This window comes from Drosophila kikkawai, chromosome 2L (genome assembly GCF_030179895.1).
Source record: "Drosophila kikkawai strain 14028-0561.14 chromosome 2L, DkikHiC1v2, whole genome shotgun sequence".
In the NCBI taxonomy this organism is placed as follows: Eukaryota; Metazoa; Arthropoda; class Insecta; order Diptera; family Drosophilidae; genus Drosophila; species Drosophila kikkawai.
The window spans coordinates 5006103-5027808 of NC_091728.1; the positions used below are offsets into that span (position 1 = coordinate 5006103).

Below are 21706 nucleotides of genomic sequence, written 5' to 3' on the forward strand. Positions count from 1 at the left end.
CTTCCTGGGAAAAGGAGAAGAAAATAGAGCATATGGTAACATCTGCTACTGTATTATATAGTTAAATGTTGTTAAAGGCCAATCCACTATATCTTATTCCAAAAATAAAACTGGTTTCGTTTAGATTCAATATAAATTATTCAAAACATATCTATTAAACAGTCAGTTAATCCGCACGAGTCTATAACTATAATTAACGTATAACGCAGGGCTAGGGCCATAAATGATTAACGCTGTCTTAACAAAACCTCCAAATCAAATATAAACCAATATTTACATCAGGAGGAAGAGAATCAACGACCCAAATAAGAATTCCAAATGCTCGTGTTTACTATTTTCTATAATATTTTACATATATTTATTTCGATATGGTTTTGTTTTATTTCGTTGCTATGAATAAATTATTTTAAATTAAGCAATATTTCAACTAACCGGAGTATATCTAATAGTAAGCGGTATTACGACTTAAGCGTATTTCCTTAGCAATAACTTTGTTTTCCAAACAAACCAAGCCTAAACCAAAGCTATTTGGATTCGGAATTTTGATCTGACCTGGGCACCGTGTTCGTTGTCTTGAAAACATTTTAATTTGTCGTTAGCTAAATGCAAATGCCAAAAGAATTTATGATGAAAATCCCAAACAAAGCTGGTTAGCAAATTAGACGCCCTTTGTTCCAAGCCGACACCTCCAGATGAACAGTAGCAGATCGCTTAATTGATCCAGTTGCTGTTGGAGCCCTCTTGGCTATTGTTTACTTAACCACACTGGTCATTTCGATGGAGTCGCCACAGCTGAAAGTATATACACTTAGACTTGGCTCTCGTTGGGGTGATGAGATGAGTTGACATAAAATGGAGTGCGTCTGGGAAATGGCTTTTGGAGTGCTTCACTTGTGGGTGAGATGATGCCCATGAATGTAGGTGATGTAAGCCTGCATTAACCTAAATAAACTTAGGTTTGGTCTGGATTGATCTTAAAAGCAGGTCTGCCAGGTGATAGAGTTTTTATGGCTGTTGCATAAGCAGCAGAGTTCGTAAATAAGACCTTGTTTCATTAATCTTTAGATAATCTGATATCCTAGATATTCAGCTTTAAACTTTTGTGACTATCATAGACTTTCAAGGGTATGTAAAGCTACCTTTCTTGACAAAAAAATAATTATTAAGAATCCCCCATTGTCTACTTTTCTGGTCCTTCTGAAAGGATGAGCATTTAGACCACAACATAAACCCCTTTATTTTATGCCGACAACTGTGCGAAAATTGAAAACAAAAAGCTCACATGAGAGGCTGTAAGCTATTAAGCATAAAGATGAGGATGCGGATGAGTATGGTAAAAGCAGCGAGATAGGAAAGGAAAGGGTGTAGAGACCGAAATTACTTCTGGCAGAACCTGGGCTGCTCCTGACATCTGATGGTGACCACACTGAGGCTCGAGTCATCGTTGGTCTCGCCGTCGCTGGCCAGCGGCGCAATGGCCACTGTCATTGGGGACGGCGGTGGGAGGGACACCACTATGCCCACCGCTGCAGCCGATCCGTTCGAATTGGCGGAGCTCTTCAGACCCACGACATGGGCCAACTTTGTGGTGGCAGCCACGGCTGCGGCCATCACTTGGCCATGACCGTTGTTGATTAGCGAGTTGTTCGTCAGCTGCTTCTGCATGAGCTGATTGGATGAGTCCAGGCGATTCGACAGCGATGTGTGCCGGTTGTTCACGGACTGCAAGATAAAAGGGAAAGCGAATGAGATTGGGTCTATTTAACTTTCATTAAGGTAGTAGTTACCGGATTGTTATTGTTCATTCTGCCGCGTATGTTATAGAGGCCGTAGACCAAAGGATTCATGCAGGAGTTCGTTGAGGCAAAGATCAAGAGTGCTTTGCGCACCAGCGGATTGACCTTCTCCACCGAGGGCTTGTCCAGCCAGTACCAAATGCAAATGGTGTAGTAGGGAGTCCAGCAGACTATGAATACGATCACAATCGAGATCGTCATCTTGAGAGTGCGCTTTTTGGCCCTGCTTAGGACATCATCATTGGAGCGCCTGAATCGCTCTGCAATCACATCCTTAAGCACTCGCTGGCTCTTCCGGTAGATCTCCAGGTAAATGGCGCCGTAGCAATAGATGAAAACAATCAGGGGAAAGGCATACATCCCGCACATCGAGGCGATCTGATAGAGCTTTTCGTCAAACTCACTCTTGAAAGAGTGGAATATGACGCACTGAAAGTAGCCCTTAACCACTGGATGCTCCTCCAAATGGAACAGAAAGGCCTAACAAAACGGGGGAAATATTATATTTATACTAATATTTATAGTTAATTTAACGTTGACTTTCCACTACCCAGTGGACTCACCTGAGGAATACTGCAGACAACAGATCCCAGCCAGGCGCAGGCCAGCATGACGCGTCCGCGGTTATAGGAGCGCTGCAGAGGCTTCAGTATGGCATAGTATCTGACAGAGAGAGTAGTAGCAAGGGGTGAGAAAGCTAGGCGGGATTGACACATTGAGCCGCCTTATCTAGCTATCAATTAGGTCCATTAGCGACACTCAACGGCGATGCGACAGTGGCTGGCGTTCACCAGGACTGGGACTCACCTGTCGAGCGATATGCAGACCATCACGTTGCTGGACAAGTACAGGCCGAAGACGCGAAAGAAGCTCATGAGGCGGCACATCAGATCGTTGGAGAGCCACTGCACCGTCCAGGCCCACACGATCTCCATTGGCATCAGGAGGAACGTCACCATTAGATCGGCGATGGCCAGATGCATTAGCATGATATCAATCCGCAAGGGACCCCGCAGTCGCCGCTTGGTCAGCAGATAGAGCACGGTGCAGTTGCCAATTGTTGAGATCACAAACAGTATGCTGAGCCGAATGGAAGACCATTTGAGGCGGTTAAAGAAGGCAAAGGTGGGAGGGCTCGGCAGATATTAAAATGGTGAGTGGGAAATTAAAGAAGTTTTCCCCTCGGTGGGTGTTTGTGCGTGGGTGCCAGTTGCTCAATAAGTGGGTCAAAGAATGGCAGTTAGGAGTGGCCAACTTGATGGACGAATGGAGTAAGTGAGTTTTATATCGGTTGTAGACAATCGGAGGGATTCGAGTGAAATGTGTACATTACCTACAAGAAATGCCAAAAGCATATAATTTACAACCAAAATGAAGAAATATATTTATTGATAGTTAGCGGATTAAGTTGGCATACAATTAATTACAAACTGCAAAGGGGATTTCCAAAGATGGCTTTCTGGTTGTATATTTTGTTTTTCCTAAGTAACTTAAAGTTCACGTAAAAGATAGATAAAAAACATATATGCAGTCTTTTTACTATTTTATAACACAAATTGCCTATACCTGTGATGCATACTAGACTTGAAAAAAAATGGAAAACAATTAAAATAAATAAACAAAAAGTAAAACAAAAATAAATAATCATTTGAAAACCCAAAGATGTTCTAAAACAATCTCTACGCTCTGAATAACTGTGGGATTCACTCTTAATCGATCAAGTGAATCTCTGGCATTCCTAAAAAGTGAACCCTATGGTGAACTGTAACGTTCAAATTCCAATTGAATCTCAGACAGATAGCCAGACAGAGAGCAGAGAAGGATGAGCCAGAGATGCTGAGTCCCAGCATGATTTATACCTGTTCACAAAACAAAAACGAGCGGCATTATTCAGAATCAAGCAGCGACACCCACACCGGCACATAAATTGACAAAGCTTAGACTGAGAAAAGGTTACAGATAGTAAAAGCCAAAGCTTATCAATATGACTAGAAAATGTGAATAAAATGCAAATGAAATCGTGGGAGGTGATCTGGACTCTGATTAGGTTATGAAGCGGATGGGTGTTTTTTGACTGGTGTTTCACTCACCTGTATACTGTGATGGACAAGCGGTGGCCGTCGTTGAATACCATATCCTCGGAATAGTTCATGGTTCCATTCGTGCTGTTAACGTTGGACCAATCACTGAGAATGCGATGATCGTATTCTTGAACTTTGTCTTCCTCGGCCATTACTTAAATCGAAATGATAGCTCCAATCACTGTTTCTGACAGATTTCTTTTTAGTTTGATTAGCTGACACAGATTCTTTGATTTTGGTCCAGGGCGAACGATGTTATTCTAAATGGATAATTTTGATAATATGCTTTTAAAATTAATGTTCCAATAGCACAATTCATACAAAAAAAAATGGTTCCTTATTGTTTTTTTGTCATATTTATTTATTATTTTTACCATCTTTCCTAAATTACAGGTCGGTTTTTCTTCTTGCATTGATTTAGATATGCTCTTTTAATTTTAAATATATATTTAAATTGCCAATTTTTAAAATAATCTTAAATATTTCACTTCGTCCACATTCAGATCACACGAATTAAAAAAAAACCATTTTCTTAGTTCGCATTGGAAGCTTTATAAGGAAATATGGAGAGAAGCGTTCTGAACCTATTATAATCTCTTTGTTTTGGGGGCCTGGCGATTCACTGCTTTAAATTGTATTTTGTTGTTTATATTGTCTCTCATTATGTCGCTACATTTTATTGCAGTCGTGGGAGATAACCAGGGGAGAGGGCACAAACAGAAACCCCCATCGTATAATGGCAGATATTCTTCGCTATTCACTCAATTAAACGAATTGCACTCGATTTGATAATTCACATTTTTTGTTGCTCGTTCGGTGGGTTCAAGAACATGTTTATTGTGGATTTGTTTTGATTTTCGTTGGTTTGTTGTCCGGTTTTTTTGGGGCTAATACTTGCGATGACCTTGAACTAATTACACTCGCACCTAATTGGAATATTTTCATTTCGAATTGATAATAAATATTCCACTTATGCTGGACTCTCCCAGCATTAATACGAAAATAATTATAATGGAGAGCATCTTGCGCTCTCGCTGGCTGGAATCTTAATCTGTTAATCGATTGCGCTCAATCGAGCGAGAGTTCACTCAATTGAATGAATGGCCCCCCACTCATTGTTCTCTCATTAATCCTTGAATTGGACTGTTTAACGGGTTATTTGTTTAGACGCGCCGCCTTCGACACCCTTTGAACTTGGCATTTTAATGGGCGCTCTCAACAACAAACAAATAATTATAGTTTAACAAAATGTCTATTAAATGAAAGAGGAATCAAATGGACTAGAAATAAAATGTTTAAAAAAATCTATACTGTTATGTGTTGATCTTGAAGGTGCTCAGAATCTCGAGTTTACCTCCAAGAGTGCTTAGCTGCTCAGAGATTACAGACTACAGAGCGATTTACCAGTTTTTCTTACAGCTAATCGACCCGATCGTATATATACTAATTGTAGGCGTAATCAATGATTACGAGACTACGCGTACGTGCCGTATAATTTCTTTTCTTCTATATACAACTTGATTTCTTGATTGTTTGTTTTTCGTTTTGTGATTTCCGTTTTGTTTCGCTTTTTCTAAACACGCGGCCACACCGTGCTCTTGCGCTTCAAAAGATTTTTACTTGAAAAAATTGAATAAAATCTTAAATCTTCCTTATTTTGGCACACAATGAATGCGGCGTTCTCACCGCTTCTTGACACGCACTTCACAAGCAGCGTTCTCACTGCAAGCCGCCCACGCACTCACACACACACACGCGCTGTTAAATCGCATTCGATGAAACGATAATTTTATTAACGGAACATTCTCACCGTTCGGCGAGCAGGAACTGACTGAATCGCCTGGCCGAGATGGGATGCTGATGCCGCGGAATCGAATCTCGACAACAACTGATAGTCCAAGCTGGAAGAAGAGCGAAAAAAGTGCGACACACGGGTGATAACAGCGGGCGACCCCAATTGCCGCGGTGTGTGTGTGTGTCTTCACGAGTGTGCGTCTGTGGTCCCAGGTCCCGCCCGCATAAATTTCACATTTATCAATGCGTGTGTGCGACTCAAAGTTCAAAAGCTGGTCGTTCCGATCGCCAAATGTTGCGATCCCTTATCAGCCGAGATCCCAGCCGCATGAGTCGCGTCTCACCCAGAAAAAGTAATTAAATTGGTGTTACTTATAGGCCTTATCGGCGGGTCTGTCTGCCTTGGCTTAGCGCTGCTCGGAGCTTCAGACTTGGTGCTCTGGGCGCTGCGCAGTATATATCCTTTTCCGGATTGCAAGACCTCCGATCCCGACGAGCGTCCACTGGCATCTGCCGCAAGTCCACGGCCAAGGTTGACAATTTAACCTACGCCGCCCCAGTGATTCGCAATTCGACCACACGGCTATTACATTTAATGAGGGGTCAGGACAAAGGATTTCAAGTTCACGTCCAGGAGCGCGCTTTTGTATGCTACGAATGTGTGTGCGTGCGCTGTTGTCTCGTTTGCGTGCGCTCTTATCAAGATGCACCTGGCCCACCTGATAACACGGCAGTCGGTCGAGTCTAATGAGCGGGCGTGTGGCATGTGTGCATTAACAACTGAAAACTGCAGCTCTCAATGCGCAGATTAATTTCAAATTTAAGCTTTAAAATCCGCCGAATATTCTGTCCTACTGAAATGCCTAAAAGTAGGCAATGCCTAATATTTAATGATTTTCAAAAGCCAAAACTTGATGATTTTGTTTTTTTATTTCATAAAAATTTAAAATTAAATAAAAAGTTTAATAACTATATTTAATATAGTAAATGAATAAAATACAGGTTGACGATACATCGATTCCTATTAAACGTAATCGATATTCAACCGAATCCAAAACAATCGATGGTATCGGGTTGAAGTCGATTTGTTACCATCTCTATTCCATGTGGTAATTTTAATTTTAATTTTGAAATTAGTTAAACCAAATGAAAGCCTAAAGAAATGCTACGGAAATCAAAGAAACAGCCCCAAACGGTGGCCGAAAAGGTCAGCCAACTGATCGCCCATCCAAACGAGAGCGACAGTGAGGAGGACTCGGACTTCGACGTGGCCACTGGGCCGCGCCTGGTTGATTTTGAGGAGAATGAGTACGATCTGCCGGATGCCCGCAGCACGGACTTTCGTAAGCAGAACGTGAAGCTGCTGTCAGAGCAGAGTGACCGCTACAAGGGCAAAATCAGCAGTCGAAATGAACTGGATGAGGAGGAGGAAAGCGACCAGGAGGAGCTGCCCTACGAGGAGAGCGACGAGGATGTAGACTTGGAAGCCTTCAATAAAAAGTTAAGCGCCGCTAATGCCAAGGGCGAAAAGGAGTCCACTGAGGAGGACGATGATGAAAATGAGGAGATGGCCCAGGATTCCAGCAACCGAGACTTGGTATCCGCTTTGGCAGAAGATGGGTATGATGATGATAGCGAAGAGGATGAGGACGATGACGATGACGACGACGAAGCAGAAGATACTGACGATGACGATGACGAAGAAGAGGCGGAAGAGGATGCCATTAAACCCTCGGACCTTATGTCCAAAACAAACCATCAAGCAGAGATCCAAAAGGGACTCTGCGTTCAAAATCAACTGCGCATTTGGGAGCGTCTTCTTGAGCTCAGGATCAACACCCAAAAGTTCACCAGTAAGGCCAACCAATTGCCCGCTCCGGACACACTAAAGCAACTTGGCTCAGAGAACGAGGAGCTTCAATCGGTGCTGAATGAGGCGCAGGAACGCTCATCGAAGCTCCTGCAGCAACTGTTGGCCCTCCAGAGTGCTCTCCATCAACAGAACTCCGAGATGCGGAAGTCCGTAAAGCGGAAGCATCCTTCAGAGGAGGCGGGGCCACCCGGCAAACGCTTTGGCAGCTGCCTGCAGAGCAACTTTCAGCAAATTTCTAGCTATCGCAACGAAGTCCTGCTCAAGTGGGACGATCGCACCAAACTACTAACTCCCGGAGCGGGTGTAAAGCGTAAATCAGTGCAGGAAGACTACGATATAATCAAGAAGATTGAAAGTGCTCTCGGCCATCGGCAAGTGCTCGTGGAGAAGTCGCAGACTATGAAGAACAATCAGCCGGAACAGCCGGAGAACGAGTCCCCAAAGCGACTGAGCCACATTTACGACGACAGTGACTTTTACCACCAGCAGCTCCGCGAGCTCATCGAGTACAAGGCCAGCACTTCGTCCAACATGAGCGAGATTACCAAACAGTTTGTGGAGCTGCAGAAGCTGCGCCAGAAGATGAAGAAGAAGGTGGACACCAGGGCCAGCAAGGGTCGCAAGTTGCGGTAAGCAAGCATTCCGTATTTAGGAAAAGCAAAGCTGCTCATATTTTTAATATTTCTTTTTTTCCAAATAGCTATGTGGTGCACAACAAGCTCATCAACTTTATGGCGCCCAATGAGGTCGGTGATTGGACGGAGAGCTCCAAATCCGAGTTGTACAAATCGTTGTTTGTCTAGAAAATATTTAAATATAATTATAGAATATTATATATACTTCAATTATTAAAAAATCGGTAAAGTTCTTAAGAAATTTCACATTGAAAAGCTGAAATTCCAAGTTGTTTCTTTATAACATAAACTTGAACCATTTCCCAAAAACTTGGGAACTAAAGTCTCTTTATAAAACCTTTATAAATGTTGAATAAAGAAGAAAAGTGAAAAACTGTATCCGAAGTTGACTTTAATTTATTTAATATATTTATTTATTTATGTATATTTTCATTTTCTGTCTGTTTACCTTCTTTATATTAACTGCTAAATTTGTATGTTCAACATTTCATTTTCGTTATTAATTCTTATTTGTTTCTCAACTGGGTTAATTATGCAGCGCGTGCATAACAATATGGCTTGAATATAACCGCAAACGTTTGTAATTGCCACTGCATAACTGTTCGTTTAGTGGGTGTCGGTGTGGGCGAGGAGACTGTGTATTTTGTATTTTTATTATTTGCTGGCTTCTGTCGAGTAGCGTTTTTAATTCGATTCAATGCATATATTGTACCAAAGAGCTTATAGTGACAAGATGGATAGCTTGAAATGTTGCTCTCGAGCATAGCATTCTAGATCTTTAAGCAAACATACGCACTAGGACATTTTACTTTTAGATTTTACGCTCTCAATTTGTGTGCTACAGAGAGGGTTTTCATATGGCAATTCAAATACAGGCGCATTGTGCATCTTGTTATTATAAGGTCTTTGAACGCATGCATGCATATATGTTAATTGTTATAATCCAAACTGCATTACTCTATTACTTGACTTGTTCGTTTTGGTTCTCCTTTAAATAATTTACTTTGCTAGTCTCGTGTTTTACTTGGACTTTGTTCGCTCCACTTATAAAATTTAATTTATTTTATCCATGGTATTCCATATGGTTTCGTTAGTGTCATTGTTAGTTATGCATACTATAATGTTATGTATGTAAAAGTATTATGTATAATATGCTAGTAAATCAGTGCATAACTGCAATAAGGGGTCCTTGTGATGGGTCTTGCATGAATTATAATCGAATGAGGGGAAAATACAGGTCGAAAAGTAAATAAAACGTTTAATTCGTATGCCTAAGATTTAGCTTTAGCCTTCTAAAAATACTATATAAAAAGTTCGAGCACATTTACAAAATAAATTGCGTGTCGCTTGTTCGATAGAAATGCTTGGATTTTTCTTTGGAAATTTCTTGCGGGAGTATTCATTGTCAAGCTCTCATTAAAAATTAATTAACAATCGGTTGAAAGTGTATATAGAGCACATAATATCATTACATTCATATATATACTGTGGATAAATATTGCACTTTAGTGCGCGCACGAGAATCAATCGATTAGGACCTCCTAAATGGCCACGGAAATACTGGGCATGGGTTTATTCTAATTTCGATTCGAAGTTACCAAAAGACGTTACAGTTACAACACACAAATGAGTAATAAAATGAGTAAGGTTCAGGCTTTGGGGGGGAATTGAGGGGCTGTGAGGTGCGCGGGCTCTCGCCTAACCCTGTCCTTGTATACAAACTACCAATATAAAGATTACAAAAACGCCGCTGACTCCCTTTCTCTCTGTCTCATCATGGATTTTCTCTAATTGTTAATGGAATTCTTCAGCAACAGAGGCAGCCCAGTTTTTGTTTTTGATTTGGAAACGAGAATGGTGGCGGTTTTTGTCCCACCCGAGCCAGCTGCAGCAGACGCTTCACCGGCAGCAGAGTTGCGCCTGGGAGTGGCCTGCCGTTGATGAAGCTCCTGGAGCAAGGCAGAGTGTTTGTCCAGCGCCTTTAACTGGGCCGTGTTCTGGGTCTCATACAGCGATGATTGCAGCTGGCTCTGGATCGAGGTGACATTAGAGAGGGTGCTCTCGGCCTCGGCCAGGGGAAAGTTGCTTAAATATCGTTTACTAGTCGTGGTTCCTGTGGATGTCGATGTCGTTGTAGTGTTTGTCATTGTAGTCTGTTCCTGCGCTGAAACCTGAAAGAGGAAGCTGATAATAGTCACTTGATATTACGTTATACAATTTTGAGAAGAAAAAAACCTTTCGTTTAACCGCAATCTCTGTGTCTCAAGTGCACTTGGCTGGATGTATGACATTCTCCATATCCTTCTGCACCGCATACAACTCCGATAGCTGCTTGGCAAATACCACGTTTAGCTCGCTCAGCTTGGCCAGCTGGGAATAAACATAAATATATTATTTGACAAGGTTTTAAACTTAATAAAGACTCCACTTACAGTCTGATCATTGCACTTCTCTCGTAGGCTCATGTTTGCCGACTTAAGCTCTAGTTCATTTTGCAACAGTTCCGCTTGCAGTTGTTCCGTTCGTGCCTTCAGCGTGGCAACCTCCCGACGCAACTCGTCCTCGGTGACGCCACTGGCTCCGGCGGCAGCACCCGCACCACCTCCGCCCACTCGTAGTAGCTCCATGTCTCGCTTGAGTCGAATGTTTTCCTCCTTGTATGTGTGCAGTTGGCGCTTCCATTCGTCCACATTGGCCGTAGATTCCTTTACAAAAGAAGAGCGAAATATGGGATCGTAATTGTTGTAATCCAAAGACCGCTTCACTTCGCTTACCTGCAGAGCGCTGGTCAGGCGTATATTGTTGTTCTTCAAGGTGGCCAGTTCGATTTCCCACTTCTTGGCATTGGCGCAGCTGCAACGAAGCCAATGGGTTTGGACCCATCAAGATCCAAGAATTCACCATATAATGCTTACCTTTGCGCCAGGGCCATTTTCAAGCGTTCGTTCTCGTACTTGAGCTGCTGCTCGGCGGTGGCTCCCGCTCCCGGACCCGTGTGCATGCCGACAATGCTGCCGCCCGAGGAGATGGTCACGCCGCCGCCACCTCCGCCAGTTCCTCCCGAAGTGGGCTGAGGCGAGGGTGTGGCCGAGCCAATGTCCGGTTTGCCATCGTTGGTATTGAGCAGCTTATGTGAGGGACTGTCAGGATTGGCGTTCTGGGTGTTGGTATTGCTCATGTTGGGTGGCTCCACGGTATGCGGATCGATGGCCGTGTTGTCGTTCTGCATGGCCCCCACGGCTCGGCCGGAAATTGGCGACGTGTTGGCCGAGGTCGTGGGCGTAACGGCATTAGAGCCGTTTGCCGACTTTGCTGCATTCTTGGTGGCCTCCTTAACCTCTTGGAACTTCTCCACAAACTGCGGGTAGGATAGTGAGTGAATGGTTCTGGCCTCGTCCAACCGGACACCCTGCAACTTACCTTGGTCAGTTCCGCCTCAGAGGCGAAACCCAGGCCGTATACCGTATTCGCCCGCACATCGCTCCACTGGCCAAACTTTTGGGAGGTCTGTGTGAACGTCATGTTGGGCGTGATCGTTGAGTTGATTACCGCCTTGGTGCCCTCGACACTGATGATGCGGTAGAGGTTCCGCGAGCTGTCGTAGAAGAAGCTCACGTTGACGGCCTTCATGCTGGCCGTGATCCAGGTGCGCTTCGTCTTCGGATCGATGTGAAAGACGTGCGCCTGGCAGGTGAAAATCGGTTGTTCGCTGTGGTCCATAAAGGGAATAGAACGTCAAGGGTTTAATAACGCTTAATTAAAAATTCCATTTCGGTGAGGTACTTAAATCGAGCCTTTTGGGAGGCCGTGTGTCACAGTGTGTGTGTGCTTATCTATTACCTATCCACCGACATTGTCCGTTGTGCTGTGATGTCTTCCTGTTATCGCTGGCGACTGGCGACAGTCGACTAAATTGCATTAGTGCTTAAGCCTTCTCGACAGCCTTGCTTTTGAATTTTGCCGTTTGTTTTTCGTCTCAAGCGCACAATGCACACACACCCGCACGCCTACATACTCGTGCAGGCACATAATTGGCATGCCCACGCGTGTGTTCCAGGTGTGCCCGTGCGGGTGTGTGTGTACATATTTACGCCGCCCGCTACACACAGAAGCACAGCAACAACAACAACGGCAAAAGGACAACAACAACAAGATGCAGATATTACAGCTTTTACGGCGTCGATTTTTCCCACACGAAAATGAAATGGTTTTGCAGGAGTTTACCACCGCCCGCCGGTCTTACCCCATTTTATTCGTTTGCTTCGGCGCTTTGGTGAGTGGTATGGCAACGAGTTATCCTTATGCTAGTGCTTAAACTGATTAATTTGTCCGATTAAAAAAAATAAAACACAAACGCCAGTTGGATGCTTTGAGTGTGACCGCAGTTTTTTACGCTGACAACGTCAAAAATCTATTTGCGTCAATTTAGCGTCGGTGAGTTAGCGTCGAAATGGAACGGTGGGATTTGGAACATGGAGGACGCACATAAAATCCCTGAAAATGGCCGCGCTCTTGCGGCTTTTGGGCACACTAGAACGCGAAAACCCTCAGATAGCGCGATCTGGCAACGCACCAGTGCTGCCCGACTTTTCGTTCATGTGCAACCAACGTTGCCAGATCGTCCGTTTCGGCGTTTTAATCTGCCCAGATGCCGCACATATAGAGTGGCCAGACTAGTCAAAAAACTCACGCGCCCATTCCTAGTTTCTTTACAATCGTAAATTCGGAAAAAAACCTCTAAAGAGTGGATTTTCACATATATTTAAATAAAAAGCGCCGGAGACATATGCGAAGGCCAGCCAGCGGCAAGTGTTGTTGTTGCTGCTGCTGCCCTGCCGCCGTGCGATCGATCGGGGTACGTTTCGCAGTCGTGTGGAGTGGGGGAGTTTTTCCACAGCCTTTTTTCGCATAAAAGCCGTCCCCAAAACTAAATTTTAAGGTGAAAAAGGCGTTTGGGGGCAGTGAAAAGGCCACTGGAGTCGCACCTGCTGGTCAACGGCGGCTTTTTCGGCCATTTGTTGTTGCAAAATGCGCCCGCGGCACACCTAAAGCATAAAAATATGTCAGTTATGCGAAAGAGAAAAAAGTGCTGAACCTGCGCGCGTGTGTGTGTGCGGGCGTGCGTGTGAGTGTGTATGCCGTGCATGTGTGCGAGTGTGTTGGTGCAGAAAACTTGTTATCAATGCGGCGCCTATGATAAAAGTCCCATTAGACATGTTTCTCCCACTATGCTGGGCATTCCAATTGGAACGGTGTGGTGTGGAGTGGCGCGTGTGTGTGTGTGTGTGTGTGTGGGCATCTAATAGCTCTCTTTCCCTCTTGCTCTCTCTTTGGTAGTCTGGCGGCCCCAACTAAATAATGTGGAACATGATGTGCGACGTAATGCCCACAATATCGGAGGACAGCATCTCGCAGCGCTCCTCGCAGTTTAGCGGCGAGGATGCCAACTTCGAGCAGCTGATGGTCTCCATGCTGGACGAGCGCGACAAGCTGATGGACAGCCTGCGGGAGGCGCAGGAGCGGCTGGGCGAGACGGAGAACAAGCTGCACGATGTCGAGAAGGAACGCGACAGCCTGCAGCGCCAGATCAATGCCAACCTGCCGCAGGTAAGGACGATTCTAGGATCTGATAAGAGGTCATGTTCGGCTTGCTGATTGTTCAATCTCTTCTAGGAGTTTGCCACCCTCACCAAGGAGCTGACGCAGGCGCGGGAAACACTTTTGGAGCGCGACGAGGAGATCGGCGAACTGAAGGCGGAGCGTAATAATACAAGGGTAAGCAAAGTGGGACTAAAAGAGCTTTAAGAATGATTGTATAGAGGAATCTGTTTGCCATAATGAATGAATAAGATGTGTAACGCACGTACATTTGAATTGTTGAATGCAAGCATTTCAAGACTCCTATTAAAGTCAAGAAAAAGCAGAATAATTTCAATCTAAAAAATTTACTTAATTTATTAGTGTTTATCGGTATTATTTATTACTTATTCATGATTTCAATCCCATTTCCTTAGCTTCTTTTGGAGCACTTGGAGTGCCTGGTCTCCCGGCATGAGCGCTCGCTGCGAATGACAGTTGTGAAGCGTCAGGCTGCCGCCCAGAGCGGGGTATCCAGCGAGGTGGAGGTACTTAAGGCCCTCAAGTCTCTGTTCGAGCATCACAAGGCGCTGGACGAGAAGGTGCGCGAGCGCCTTCGGTTGTCCATTGAGAAGAACAACATGATGGAGGAGGAGCTGGCCTCTGCCAAGGAGGAGCTGGCGCAGTACAAGGCAGGCCTGGTGCCGGCTGGTGCAGGGAGCGGCGCCGGTGCGGGGAGTGTGACATCCGCTGCCGGCGGTGGAGGGGCGGAGAACGGGCTCAAAGAGAAGGTACACTCTCCCCTGGAAAAATCATTCATGCATATCGGTCACCCATTCTCTATATTCCCGTTTTTTTTAGTTGACTGGCGTGGGTGGAGTCAATGGCGAGACGAACGAGCTGAACGATTACGCGGCCAAGACCCACGAGCTGCAAACGATCATTGAGAAGCAGGTAAGCGAAGCATACAGCGTATGAGGAGCATGTGTTAAAGCTTTGCCCACCTTTTCAAGACCTCCGAACTCTCGCAATGGCAGCGACGCGTCTCTGATCTGAACAACAAGATTAGTGAGTTGGAGGAAAGTATGTCGCGAGTGCAAAAAGATCACTGTAAGGCTCAGGACCAGTGTGCCAAGCTGCAGCGAGATCTGCGCGAAAATGTGGCTCAAAAGGAGGATCAGGTGAGAATATCAAGTTTATATAATTTTATTGGTTTCTAATGAATTTTTTCTAATTTTTCTTTTAGGAGGAGCGCATTACTACACTGGAAAAACGCTACGTAAATGCCCAGAGAGAGTCCACATCGCTGCATGATCTCAACGAAAAATTGGAGCAGGAGCTGCGGCACAAGGAGGCGCAGCTCAAGGTGGGTTCAATAAAGAGATTACTGGGTTACGGTCAAGGCAGCGAGAAAGATATTCTCTATTTCCGAGGGGGTCGATTTTTATATAAAAAAAAACTTGGTTGTTGTCAAATTAATACGATTTGTGGAGTTTCCTATTTCTTTGATTTGTTTTGGAAGTATTTATTTCATTTAAATCGACCCTCTCTATACTTTTAATCGTGCGTTATCCTGCTCGCTCATTAAGCTCCCCTTAAGCGTGACTAATCAATTACATTTACATACGCCACCACCTTCCTCCCGACAACTAATTGTACCTACCAATCCGCCAAAAAAAATATATATGTATAAAAAATATACGAACCACAACTGCAAACCAAATGCCACAAAACCAATGCCGATGCAGCTGCACGAAGAGAAGATCGGGGCCATCGAGGAGAAGCTGGAGCTGTCCGAGCAGAAGCTCGCCCAGCATGCCAAACTGCAGCCGGACATGGAGGAGCAGCTAAAGGCGCGCATGGAGGCATTGACTAAGGTAGGAAACAAGGTATGCACTCGAACTAATATGCGCGCCGGACAGGTTCCATATATGACAAGTATCAATAATATTATCCTCTCCCCTACAACTCTCTACTCTGTTTATGTAATGCTATTTTCTTTTGCGTACTTTCCGCTACAAGAACCACCACCAACAACAACAACTACAACTAATCTACTCTATGTACTATACTATTCCTCTCTCTCTCTGTACTGCACTTAACTTTCTCTCTGAACTCTTTAAAGCACAAGAAACTGAATCAAAATCAGACCGAAAATACATCCTTCTGTATAGTACATCCAGGAAAAGTACAAAAGATTGTCATCAGAGTTAGCTTATTTGTGTAAATACAAGCATCAAATATATGTGAACAAATATAAATAAATATAACGATTTTTTCTTATAATATCGATATTTTAAAGGATTTTTCAATAATTTTGCATAATTCATATATCGATTTTATGATATTTTCGATATAATATTGATTACTTTATTATTGTCTATAAATCGTATCGCACTCTCTTTATTTTTATCTATAAAGTTTGTGTTTTTTTTATCGATATTTTAAAGGATTTTTAAATATTTTTGAATATTTCATATATCGACATATCAGACTTTAGGATATTTTCGATATAATATTAATCGATTTATTATTGACTATAAATCATATCGGACCTTTTCTGCTCTCTATAAAGTTAGTTATTCAAGTTGCCGTTCCAAAGCTGAAGCTTTGAAAATATCTCTACTTAATTTACATTTTTAAATTAAATTTAAAGTAAGAAATTCAAGTTTTGAAGAGGCTCCTTGGTGTATGTATACAGAGGGACCACTCACTTTTAGCTTTCATTACTAAACCCTGAACTACTAACCTCTCTCATTCGCCACTATTGTACACTCGAGAACAAGCTCATTAAACTCGCTGGCTCAAAACCATTTTCAGGCTCAAGAAAGACACGGTTCGGCGGAGGACCGCATCCGGGGATTGGAAACGAACCTGGATGAGAAGACCGCCGAGGTGGTAAGACTGAACCAGCGTCTCAAGATGAACGAGGAGCACAATCTGCGGCTCTCCTCTACGGTGGACAAGCTGCTCTCGGAGTCCAATGAGCGGTTGCAGGTCCATCTCAAGGAGCGCATGCACGCCCTGGACGAGAAGAACGCTCTTACCCAGGAGCTGGAGAAGGCGCGCAAGGTGGCCGAAGAGCTGCATCATGAGAAAAGCGAGATCATGAAGGAGTTGTCGAAGACTCGGCTGGAAATCGAGAACTTCAAGCGCCAGTTATTGCAGCAAGAGATCGCCTACAACATCCAGCAGACGGAGGCGCTCACTCGCAGCCTCTCGCCCAGCAGCGTGGTGGACCCCAGCGGCGCCTTCTCCCGCAGTGCCTCGCACGCCAGCTTCGAAACGCATTCGTTGCGGCGGCAGAGCAAGCAGCGGCTAACGGAGGAGAATGCCTTGGCACGTTCCATGGCCGAACAGGAGTGGGAGAAGCTGCAGCAGGCTGCGCATGCTCAGCAACAGGCCTACGAGCTGGTGGCCAGTGCGGCCGACTGCGATGACTCCGATGCCCTGTACGCGGCCACGGCGGATATGATGTCTCCCTCGGGCCACACAGACGCCCAGACCTTGGCCATGATGCTGCAGGAGCAGCTGGACGCCATCAACAACGAGATTCGTCTAATCCAAGAGGAGAAGCAATCGACGGAGGCGCGCGCGGAGGAGCTGGAATCGCGGGTGGGAAGTCTCGAGCACGTAAATCTCCTGGCTCGCGGTCGTTCCATGGACAGACAGAGTCCGCCGATGAGCGGCCGGAGTACACCTAACAGCCCCCAAAGGGATTTCATGCAGAAATACCACACGGTTAGTGAATTTTCAAAAAAGTTGTTACATTTAATGAAATATTTTCTTGGCAGCTCAACTTGCCAGTGCTATCCAGCGACGCCTCCCGCGAGGAGATCCACGGTGGCATGTCCACCACCGGTGATTCAAGTTCTGGAGGAGCTGCCTCGCCCTTAACGGCCCGCTCCATGCGCCTGGAGCGTGTGGCCCAGGCACTGGCTCACAGCCAAGAGGAGTTGCGAAGGCGTTCCATTGGCATAAATCCCAATGCTCCGGTGGCGCCAAACCACAGTGGCGGTCACATGCAGCTGAGCAGCCACAGCTACGGACTCTCGCCGCTCAGCTCGCGTTACGGTAGCCAAGAGTCGCTACGTCACTACAACACCATGGGCTCCATGTCCATGCTGCAGACGCCGACATCGGGTGTTTCGAGAGACGCTGCCGCTGCCGCTGTGCAGAAGAAGAAGGGAATTAAGTCCTCGCTGGGACGGTTCTTCAGCAAAAAGGAGAAGGTCAAGGGCGTGAAGGATACACTGCCCGACGGTTCGCCCAGCATGATGTCCATTGGCAATCTGTCGATCGGGTTGAGCGAGGTGGACTCAAACTACGATGCCATGAGCATGACCGGCGGCATGATGCCCCGCATTGCCAGCTCTCAGGGATCTAAAATAAGCAGTGTCGACTATGGCAGGCAGAAGAAGTGAGAGAGAATTAAGCTCGTCTACTAAACATTGGCTGACACTTGTGGTTTCTTTTCAGGGAGCACGACTACCGCAATGACTTGCTGGGCGAAGCCATGAAGGCTGGTACACCCTTCGCACTGTGGAACGGTCCCACAATCGTTGCCTGGCTAGAGCTTTGGGTGGGTATGCCCGCCTGGTATGTGGCCGCATGTCGCGCGAACGTCAAGTCGGGGGCCATTATGAGTGCACTTAGCGATACGGAAATACAGCGGGAGATAGGTGAGTGCCACTATTCCCTCCTTTCCAAGTTCGCTGAGCATTCTCTCTAACCACTCTCTCCGTTCAATAGGCATTAGCAATCCCCTGCACAGGCTCAAGCTGCGTCTGGCCATTCAGGAAATGGTTTCCCTGACCTCTCCCTCAGCGCCACAAACCTCACGGACCACTTTGGCATTTGGTAAGATTCGAAATGTTTATTTTGCTTTAGGGGGTTTTAAGATCTTGTATTGATTTATTTTCGTTAGATATCAATACAGTATCTTTAGCCCTAGGTATCTAAACTTTTGTTTAACAATCAATTAAAATGTTGTTATATTCTCCATTTAGGCGACATGAATCACGAGTGGATTGGCAACTATTGGCTGCCCGGCTTGGGGTTGCCCCAATATCGTACAACTTTCATGGAGTGTCTGGTCGACGCCCGCATGCTGGATCATCTCACCAAAAAGGATTTGCGCGGCCAGCTCAAAATGGTAGACAGCTTCCATCGCACTAGCCTGCAGTACGGCATCTCAATGCTCAAGCGGCTCAACTACGATCGCACGGAGCTGGAGCACAGGCGCAAGATGAGCGAGAATGGTCTCTGTGATGTGCTCGTGTGGAGCAACGAAAGGGTCATCCGTTGGGTGGGCAGCATTGGATTGAAGGTGAGTTCTACTGTGACCTGGGAAGAGAATGAAATTTATGCTGAAACATTTTGTTTTCACAGGAATATGCCAATAACTTGCTCGAATCGGGAGTACATGGGGGCCTGATGGCCCTGGATGAAGGCTTTGATGCCAATGCCATGGGCCTGGCCCTCCAAATACCCACACAAAATGCTCAGGTAAGCCATTAGCCAAAATGACTCAGAATAAATAGGAAGTAATAAATATTTTTATAACAGGCTCGCCAAATACTCGACACCGAGTTCAACAATCTACTGCAGATAGCCACAGATCGCAGGCCGGAGAACGAGCAGCGTAACTCCTCCTGATGCAGCTACAGTCCGCCCACGACATCGGTGGATGAGTAAACCTGAGCAGCACAGATAAGACACGAGCAACCTACAACAATAAAACTGAAAAGACCAGGGGCAACGTTTCCTAAGCAGAGAGAAGGATAGAAGTGCTAGCAGCAACTAAGCCACAAAAACTCCAACAAGAAAGACGCAACGCAAGAGACTCCCCAGCATGATGCACGTCTAATCCACATATTTAATATATAAAGAATATAAAAACAAGCATAGTCACATAATCCATAACGAGACAATGTATACAAGACATAGCACGTACTCTTCATAGGACATACGTAGTTGCAGGCGTGTACAAGTTTCAGAAGCTAATCAGTTTTCGATTATATAATTATTATTGTATTTTTATAGTGTAATTGGGCTTGCAATAGACTAACAGTATTTTGTTTTAGAAAGAGATACGACGGCGTGCTTCGAACCAAATTCGTGACCAAACCAGTTTGTTATATAATTTTTATGGCATTTTGTACAGTTTTTATTTTAATCAAATATTAATTTTGTATTTTGTATTTTTTTTTTTTAATTTTTGATGTTTACAAACTAACATACGCTTTACACATACATACATATGACATTATGGTGTTTCTGTTTAGATCATTTTGTAGCAGGCAGAGACGGCGTTCCGATTGAGTTTATAAACTGAACAACATGCACAACAATCAGGCATACATATATAGTAACAGCTGCATATATATACATATATATATACGATTTATATATTATAATAAATTTAATTATAACAAATTATCAAGGATACGTGTAACTAACAAGGAAGTATTAGAAACGAAGTTAGGGGACGGGAAGTCAAGTTGTAGCAGTCGCAAGCGCCCATTGAAATCAACTATTTACATACTTATATATATACGAGATGGATCGTTCAGTAATCGAAAAAGCTTTAAAGGCGAATCATAAACCTAATCATTGCTTTAGCCCTTAATAAAAGAATTTCTTTGCTCATTGGCCCAAGGGAGTTCCGAGTAAGACCTTTAAATATTTCTAATGAAATATTCACAAAACCCAAAAGCATATCCATTGTTTTTTAAAACATACAAGTCCGAAACCTTTTTCAAATTTTTCTAAGTTGTTACATAAATAAATTTAGAGAAGGAATCTCCCTTCTGTTGAGATCCATTTAAGTTTCGCATGTACTTAAACGTCCCTTTTATGTTGAAGCACACAAACTGCCACATAACAACATATAGACAAGCCCACATTCAACGCACCTATTAGTGCTTGGTGATTGGGCTTTAGTTTAAGTTTTTAATTATTTAAAAATAAACCAAAATCGCAACTAACGCTTGTCTCCAAGTTGAACTACAAAAAAAAAAACAGAAAAGGGAAACATTTACAAGATGAGTAAATATGAATAAAATATACTTAAATTAATTTATACTACTAAAATATATATATTATAACAATACTAACGAGAAATACTTAATGAAATTATTTCAACTGTATTAGCGAAATTACAAAAAACAAATGCGTAAACCAACTTATTAGAACTCTAAACAGCAAACTTATTTATGTATGTAACTGTAGCATTACCTAAGTACATCCAAGAGTAAAGCAAATATTTATGATGTGTAACCTAAATTTACTAAACACTAATGGAGAATATCTAAGTTAATTCGAGCTGGAGATTGATTTAATTGTTGACTTTTGTTGAAAATTCCGCAGAGAGAAGCGCTGAAGAGCAAACGTAACTAAAGTAAACTAACTGCATAACATAAATATAAAGTTTAATACCATAACATATGTAAATATATTTATACAATATTGTGAGATGAAAAGGATTCATGAAAATGGAATACAATACAAGAAACTTAGGTAAAAATTCCGTTTTGGGGTTTTTTTTATATGTACCATATATATTTGAAAAGATGAAACAGCAAACCACAAAAAAACAAATGGAAAAAATATAACTACAAATAAAACTTTATTAAAAAAAATGTAATTATTGTTTTAATTTATTTATAAACAAGAAAGAAAGCTAACTTTGGCCAGCCAAAGTTTGTATACCCTTGCAGGTAACAATTAAAATATATCATAACTAAGCCAAAAATGCATTAATTTCGATTCGGGAAGCAGTTTTGTGTTAGTTTTTATTAATTTTAAAAAACTGCATACCAAATTAAAAATTTTAAGAAATCGAAATTTTTGTCCATTTTTGAGAATTTTAATGATGTAACCCCTTATCAAATTTCACAAAAATGGCCAAAAAATCGATTTCTTCCGAACATGTCCAGAAAGATTCGC

At 43.7% G+C, this 21706-nt stretch overlaps 4 protein-coding genes across 13 annotated transcripts; 2 read left to right on the forward strand and 2 right to left on the reverse strand.

The window, feature by feature from the left end:
* Positions 1–327: 327 nt before the first annotated feature.
* AkhR (Adipokinetic hormone receptor) lies at positions 328–6061 on the reverse strand. Of its 6 annotated transcripts, none has more exons than XM_017168348.3 (7): positions 6044–6061; positions 3887–4137; positions 2604–2876; positions 2360–2459; positions 1788–2276; positions 1382–1722; positions 328–792 (listed from the first exon to the last, which is right to left on the reverse strand). In XM_017168348.3, the coding sequence occupies exons 2-7, from the start codon at positions 4027–4029 to the stop codon at positions 753–755; spliced, it is 1386 nt and encodes a 461-aa protein (XP_017023837.1). In that variant the 5' UTR covers positions 4030–4137; positions 6044–6061; the 3' UTR covers positions 328–752. The 6 variants fall into 6 exon arrangements, with proteins under 6 accessions (XP_017023837.1, XP_017023838.1, XP_017023836.1 ...); XM_017168349.3 differs by lacking the exon at positions 6044–6061 and adding an exon at positions 5623–5692; XM_017168347.3 differs by lacking the exon at positions 6044–6061 and adding an exon at positions 5581–5692.
* Positions 6062–6737: 676 nt separating this feature from the next.
* Aatf (Apoptosis antagonizing transcription factor) lies at positions 6738–8557 on the forward strand. Its single transcript, XM_017168526.3, has 2 exons — positions 6738–8173; positions 8245–8557. Exons 1-2 carry the CDS (start codon positions 6834–6836, stop codon positions 8345–8347), a joined length of 1443 nt encoding a protein of 480 aa, XP_017024015.1. The 5' UTR covers positions 6738–6833; the 3' UTR covers positions 8348–8557.
* Positions 8558–9411: 854 nt separating this feature from the next.
* Positions 9412–12572, reverse strand: homer (protein). 2 transcript variants are annotated; one of them, XM_070284754.1, is made up of 7 exons: positions 12423–12572; positions 11600–11888; positions 11095–11537; positions 10954–11032; positions 10612–10884; positions 10415–10549; positions 9412–10350 (listed from the first exon to the last, which is right to left on the reverse strand). In XM_070284754.1, the coding sequence occupies exons 1-6, from the start codon at positions 12425–12427 to the stop codon at positions 10442–10444; spliced, it is 1197 nt and encodes a 398-aa protein (XP_070140855.1). In that variant the 5' UTR covers positions 12428–12572; the 3' UTR covers positions 9412–10350; positions 10415–10441. The 2 variants fall into 2 exon arrangements, with proteins under 2 accessions (XP_070140855.1, XP_070140858.1); XM_070284757.1 differs by having other exon boundaries at positions 9412–10363.
* A 294-nt stretch (positions 12573–12866) lies between these two features.
* Liprin-alpha (PTPRF interacting protein alpha) lies at positions 12867–20786 on the forward strand. 4 transcript variants are annotated; one of them, XM_017168494.3, is made up of 15 exons: positions 12868–13034; positions 13517–13786; positions 13853–13954; positions 14194–14547; positions 14618–14710; positions 14770–14937; positions 15003–15122; positions 15505–15645; positions 16577–17497; positions 17551–18176; positions 18236–18438; positions 18509–18616; positions 18766–19085; positions 19148–19264; positions 19325–20786. In XM_017168494.3, exons 2-15 carry the CDS (start codon positions 13538–13540, stop codon positions 19412–19414), a joined length of 3612 nt encoding a protein of 1203 aa, XP_017023983.1. In that variant the 5' UTR covers positions 12868–13034; positions 13517–13537; the 3' UTR covers positions 19415–20786. The 4 variants fall into 4 exon arrangements, with proteins under 4 accessions (XP_070139595.1, XP_017023983.1, XP_017023985.1 ...); XM_017168496.3 differs by having other exon boundaries at positions 15505–15633; XM_070283494.1 differs by lacking the exon at positions 15505–15645 and having other exon boundaries at positions 12867–13034.
* The last annotated feature ends 920 nt before the right edge of the window (positions 20787–21706 follow it).

What these genes read in the sequence shown, in the direction of transcription:
- AkhR (XM_017168348.3), bottom strand. Translation starts at nt 4,029, where the DNA reads ATGGCCGAGGAAGACAAAGTTCAAGAATACGATCATCGCATTCTCAGT. An exon ending in GAATGAACAATAACAATCCG is followed by an intron (nt 1,723 to 1,787) that starts GTAACTACTACC and finishes TTTATCTTGCAG; the next exon opens with TCCGTGAACAACCGGCACAC. An exon ending in CAGCCCAGGTTCTGCCAGAA is followed by an intron (nt 793 to 1,381) that starts GTAATTTCGGTC and finishes ATATACTTTCAG; the next exon opens with CTGTGGCGACTCCATCGAAA.
- Aatf (XM_017168526.3), top strand. Translation starts at nt 6,834, where the DNA reads ATGCTACGGAAATCAAAGAAACAGCCCCAAACGGTGGCCGAAAAGGTC. An exon ending in AGCAAGGGTCGCAAGTTGCG is followed by an intron (nt 8,174 to 8,244) that starts GTAAGCAAGCAT and finishes TTTTCCAAATAG; the next exon opens with CTATGTGGTGCACAACAAGC.
- homer (XM_070284754.1), bottom strand. An exon ending in GCCTGACCAGCGCTCTGCAG is followed by an intron (nt 10,885 to 10,953) that starts GTAAGCGAAGTG and finishes TCTTTTGTAAAG; the next exon opens with GAATCTACGGCCAATGTGGA. An exon ending in AGAAGTGCAATGATCAGACT is followed by an intron (nt 10,550 to 10,611) that starts GTAAGTGGAGTC and finishes GTTTATTCCCAG; the next exon opens with CTGGCCAAGCTGAGCGAGCT.
- Liprin-alpha (XM_017168494.3), top strand. Translation starts at nt 13,538, where the DNA reads ATGTGGAACATGATGTGCGACGTAATGCCCACAATATCGGAGGACAGC. An exon ending in ACGGACCACTTTGGCATTTG is followed by an intron (nt 18,617 to 18,765) that starts GTAAGATTCGAA and finishes TTCTCCATTTAG; the next exon opens with GCGACATGAATCACGAGTGG. An exon ending in TGGGCAGCATTGGATTGAAG is followed by an intron (nt 19,086 to 19,147) that starts GTGAGTTCTACT and finishes TTGTTTTCACAG; the next exon opens with GAATATGCCAATAACTTGCT.